The sequence below is a fragment of the Cheilinus undulatus genome, linkage group 7 (assembly GCF_018320785.1).
Source record: "Cheilinus undulatus linkage group 7, ASM1832078v1, whole genome shotgun sequence".
In the NCBI taxonomy this organism is placed as follows: domain Eukaryota; kingdom Metazoa; phylum Chordata; class Actinopteri; order Labriformes; family Labridae; genus Cheilinus; species Cheilinus undulatus.
This window is the reverse complement of record NC_054871.1, coordinates 50,185,679-50,191,236: the sequence shown is the minus strand read 5'-3', so window position 1 is coordinate 50,191,236 and position 5,558 is coordinate 50,185,679. Positions and strand designations below refer to the sequence as shown.

Here is a 5,558-nt window from a genome sequence, read left to right as displayed (position 1 = left end):
ACGAGTACAGATGAGCCATTCATGAAGGAGGGTGTTCTACTAAACGGCTCTTTAATGTAAGTTACTGTACCTAACTTTCGTTTGAGTGCCAATTTCCTTTCCTCCATTCTTTGTCATTATTCAATCCACATTTAGTTGGCAAAACTGGTACCAATGAAGTGTTTGGGAGCCAAACAACCAGCCTACTACTCTAATCTACTGGTTGTTGAGTCTAATGATCTGTGTCTCTAAAAAGAGACAGATTTCCCATTGTAGCGGGTGACACTGGACGGACATCAGCATCATCAGCTCGTCCAGGCTTCAGACAATGGCTTTTTAATTCCTGCCTGCTGCTGTTTCTTCATGAGTTTTTAAAAATTTTTGCCTAAATATTTCACTCTCTTCAGTACACCAGAGTATCTAAAGAATCAAGAATGCCTTTTTGCACTTGAATGCCTGGTATAGTCATAAACAGCCCTTAACATGGCCTTTTTGGTAGTTTTTCTATGAAGAAATAACTTCTTGCCTCCCATTAGGAGTTCTCTGCTGCCATGTAATCTGCAAAGCACCTATTTACTTTTAAATGAACACACTGCTACCAGCTGTAAAGAAGAGTGCAGTTAAAACCATTAAATCACTTCAGCAGAATTAAAGGCTTATCAACTTGCCGAGTCAAATCAGTAAATTTGAGGTTGGTGACATTTGTTCTAAAAGTTTAACCAATAGAACGATTATCATCGTGTGTCCCTATCTCCAAATAAATTAAAACTAAAAGAGAACAGAACACTTGCCACATTTTAAAGACTTTTTTTCATTTTTATTCTTGAGGAAAAAGCTCTGAAAACAAAATCCCGTTTGACTGTTTCCACAAATGTAGGCTTCATCGATACGATGATGTGCTAATATTTTTGAGCATCACTTCTCAAATAAAGGAAAAAAACACATGAGCGTGCATCTGTAGCACTTGTCATTTAAATATCACAGTCCTTCATCAGATCAAAATCATAAATATGACATTAAAGCTGCACATTTTTGAACCAAAAATAAAAACGGATATCAGTCTTGCTTGCTTCCAGATGTTGAAGGAAGCTCCTGCTGCTGCTGTGTGGAGGCAGAGCTCTGAGAAGGTGGCAGCTGTCCACCCTTTTTGTTTTTTAAATTCTTCTTATTGTCTTTGGGGACTTGATCTGTGGATGGAACAAATAAAAAGTTGGAGTTAAATTTCAGAATTACTTCATTGTTTAAAGGTTTTTACTCTTAGACATAGAAAAAGGAAAAAGAAAGTGTCACTGTTTGAGCCTCTGCAGCTCTGTGGATACTCAGATGATCACAACATACTGTCTTTTGTTATGTTGAAGCACAGTGATGAGTCAAAGTTCACCACCTGTCTGTTTCTGATTCTCCAGCTGAGCTTCAGGTCGATCCACCCACAGACTATATTCTGGATCATTCAGTAACGTCTTACTCTGTCCACAGCTCAGACATCTCATCACGGTGAAACGAGTCTTTCTTTTATTACCTAAAGAGACGAAAAAGTTAGAAAATAAACAAGAGGTTAGCTTCTCTGATTATTTACACATATCAAACCCAAAAAACACAAAGACCCTGTTTATATTTAGCACCAATGATACATTTTGGTCATTCAGATACAAAGAGACAACACCTCAGTCTGTGCGTCCATACTCTGAATCAATAATCCGCCTTCAGTGATTACCTGATATCTGAACAACTAAAGATGGAGTTGAGATTTGCCATTCATGGTCATTACAGTCCTAAGAGCTGGCTCCCATTTGAGACTTTCACCAAGCTGCAGCAAATAAATCAGAGCCAAAATTTCCATCACTCCTGGTGAGGCTGGATGGACATAAATTAAGCCGTGCTTTTAGTTTACAAGCAGAATAACATGGATCATGTCAGCTGAGCGGTCTTTCATGCATGCCAGTACAGGTTGTGCCAACCAATCCAATCCAGATGAAGACATATGAGAACAGCTCTGTGTGCAGTCTGAGGATTATCTGAATACCAAGGCCGTATACAAACCAGGGTTGCTGCATTGTATAAATGGGGTGAAAGACACAGCTTAGAGAAGCTAACTAGATCCCATCCACAGTTACATTAATATTACACCAAATAAAGGCTTACTGCAAACCTCAAACAGACTCACGTCGTTGTCTTGTTGTCGCAGTAACACCGGGGATGAGCGGAGAGCAGCACCTCTTACAGATCGTTCTCTTCACTGACGGATCTCTGCAATTAAAAAATAACAAACCAAAAATATCAGAGGTATAGAATATGGCTTTATTTGTGAATTTTGTTTCCAACCAAACTGCTAAAAACTGACAAGAAGAGTTTTTCTTGCTCTTAGAGCTTCATGGCATTCTTTCTGACTGTTCCTTTCTGGGATTGAGGGGCAAAATTTTTTGCATTATCACTATGACAAAACTAGGGCTGTCAAAAGATTACAAATCATAATTGTTATTAATCACATCCTTTTTATTGCATTTTAAAATTTCACTTTTTGCATTGAAAGTAGTTATTGTTTCATTTTGATTTTTCTTCTGCTGTCTTAAATTGAGGGTAGCTGACTTCCTGTTTAGACAGAAACTTGCTTTTATAAGTAGACTGAAGAATATCACATAAAAATAAATACCTTTAATACAATACCAGAGTATTGAGAGCATTGAGAGTAAAATAAGGTCAGCATCAAAGTCAGTGAGAGAATAAAAGCTGTCTGGTTATAATAAATGATTAACAGAAATATCTTTAGAAGATTACAATCAAACATGAGGACAGAAAAGGAAACCAGAATAACTTAATACATAAATCACACCTTACTGTATTTCTTGCCTTTAATGTAGGGTTGTAAGGGGTCACATTGGGATAAGGGTATTGAAATTAAGTACTGATATCTGTGTTGTAATTTGGTCCAGTAGGTATTGGATGTTTTGGTACTGGTACCATGCCGCTACCAGACTTCCCTACTTGTTATAAATCTTATAGGAGTTAAGTGAACAGTAAAAAGGTAAATGTTTGATAACACAAGGTTCTGATGATTTCTGTCTTGTCCACTGAGCTGTCTGTGAGTTTTTCAAGTGAAATGAGTCATTATTGAGCAGTGGTGGACTTATCTGACAACACTGTGGCTGCAGGGAGACGCTGATGTTGATTAACCAAAGTGTGCTACAAGGGACAAAAAAGCAGGAACTTAATTGCTTTTACATTTTTTAAAATCCTCAGTTGTACTTTCAAACTAAAAGCTTATACTGGATAAAGGAACTTGTTCCTTTATTCTTGTTCGTTTTGGCGGAGTATGGAAATTCCAACAATGTTTTTGTGCCATTTAATATTAAGAAGTGAAGATGAAGTTAACTGTCATGTACACAGTAAAACTAAGACATCAGCAGTTGAAAATTATTACACTTTTGAGAGCTAACAGGTCTGAATGAAGAATGGGGAGGTGGGGAGGGTGTCAAGTTTTTATTTTTTGGTGGTAAAAAACATAAAATGACCCCAACTCCTTCTATTTTTGTTGCCAGGATACTGAATCAAGTATCAATATCATTTACTTTAATTATTCCATAAGATAAAATGTTTACATTTCTCAACAGGGAGTGAATATTTGCCATGCACAACATCATCAGCCTTTTGGTATCAGCATACTAGTATATTAACTTAAAAAAGTGAATTTTACTGGCACTGACAGATATGAAAATGTGATTTTTATGACCGATGTTTTAGATATGAAAATCAATATGAGCAGTAAATACAGGCTGTCTGAACAAACAGGTGAGTGGAGTTTTAGGTTGGACCAACAGACATATATCAGATTAAGTTTTTTTCTTTATTCATCATCATTACTTTCATAAGTCTGTTTTAAGGACCAGTATGAGTTATTTTGTTCATCTTTAAGCTGTGACTTGTGTGTTTTCAGGACTGAAGTCTTTTTTTTTTTAAAGTAAACTTATTTATCCTGTCTTTTCACCATGTGTAATGCTGCGTTCCATTTGTACTGGGAAGTTGGAATTTCCGAGTTCCCACTGGGAAATTTCACCTGGAACGCCCCCTGATTTCCGACTCGGAAATAATCCGATATGGCAGTGACATGCATCAACAGTAGTGAAAGCTCTAGTAATCATTACTAGAGCTTAAACGGAAGTGCTAATAAATAATACATTACAGTAATGCATTATTTATTAGCAGCTCTGTTTTGTTTTTGTGAAACTAAATTAGTGGTTTATGTCCAACGTCTATCTGTAGACATGGTACTACGGTGTTTGTATGTGTAAAATGCCGTGTTATGCGTTGTTTTCACCTAGAATAGCTAACAACGGCTAACAACGGCTAACCGTTACACCAATAACAACAACACAGGTTTTCCGACTTGTTTACTGGAACGCCGTCAACTCGGGTGTGACGTAATTCCCAGCTCTGACCTCCGACCTCCGTAAATGGAAGGCAGGGATATCTCACTGATTTCATGCTGAAAATTAGAAAAAAAAAACGATCGAGATCAAAACAACGTTATCTCAGGATAACGACATAAACTAATCATAAACAAACTACATTCTCTGATTTTGCGGGTATTTAGAGTAAAATTATAATGATTCATGTCCTCTTGGGGCTTCCGTACCTTCTTTAACTTCGCCTTGAAAATAAAGTAACTACCAGACTTAGTATCACTTGGGGAATTTTACTCACTGTTTGAGGACTAAACGCTTCGTTATCGTCTTCTGTGTGAAGCAGTAGAACCGTGCCAGCTCCGTGTTTTCAGGATTCTGAGATAAAACGCAGTGAGCCGCCTGAAAAACACAGAATGTACGACAGTGTGATTAGCATGGTGGCTAAGGTTAGCAACGAGGTTACTGGGGAGTAACAACGCTCAAAATAAACTTTATTTCTTACCTGATAGAGAAAATTCAGTCTTTGATAAGCTTCTTTGTCTTTCATTAACGCTGCCATTGCATTAAATGTCCACAATGTAGAAACGATCAGAATAAACAAGGGTAACACTTTTTACTTCTTTTACTACCTCTTCTTCTTAGGTTTAATGTTTGCTGGTTTCCTCAATAGTGGATGCTTTACCGCCACCTACCGGAATATTGCAGCTTTACACTAACATTACTAGCACCTCAAGGAAAACTAAAGACCAACCTTAAATACTTTTTATTTTGGTATTTTAATGTTTGCTTTTGAAGAAAATGATTTTTGGTAGATAACACTGTTTTCTTACTAAAATGCAAAACATTATCATCTAGTATTTAATTTTCAAAAAAGACAACTGGTTGGGAAAACAACAAGATGCCTTTTTCAGACACTTAAGAAATGTGGTATTCGAGTCTAAAAATGTAATTTGATACCAGCTTTTGTACATCCTCAAGGTAAAACTAACTAATTACCTAATTAATAGCTAAAATGGACATTTAAATGGCATACCACAGCAAATACATAAACCTCAAAAACCTTTAAAGTCTTGCCTCCAACTTCTTTAACTTTCAGCTGCACTGTTTAAACCTGTATTTTCAGTATTTATGGATCTTTCTTAGAGTCAAATTCAAGCCCTTTCTGAACACTTTCAAGTA

At 36.7% G+C, this 5,558-nt stretch overlaps 1 protein-coding gene across 1 annotated transcript; it reads right to left on the bottom strand.

Moving 5' to 3' along the window:
* Window positions 1-770: 770 nt before the first annotated feature.
* On the bottom strand, window positions 771-5,038 carry rpp21 (ribonuclease P 21 subunit). The gene is made up of 5 exons (XM_041790672.1): window positions 4,882-5,038; window positions 4,678-4,778; window positions 2,144-2,226; window positions 1,364-1,498; window positions 771-1,166 (listed from the first exon to the last, which is right to left on the bottom strand). Exons 1-5 carry the CDS (start codon window positions 4,936-4,938, stop codon window positions 1,036-1,038), a joined length of 507 nt encoding a protein of 168 aa, XP_041646606.1. The 5' UTR covers window positions 4,939-5,038; the 3' UTR covers window positions 771-1,035.
* Between the last annotated feature and the right edge of the window lie 520 nt (window positions 5,039-5,558).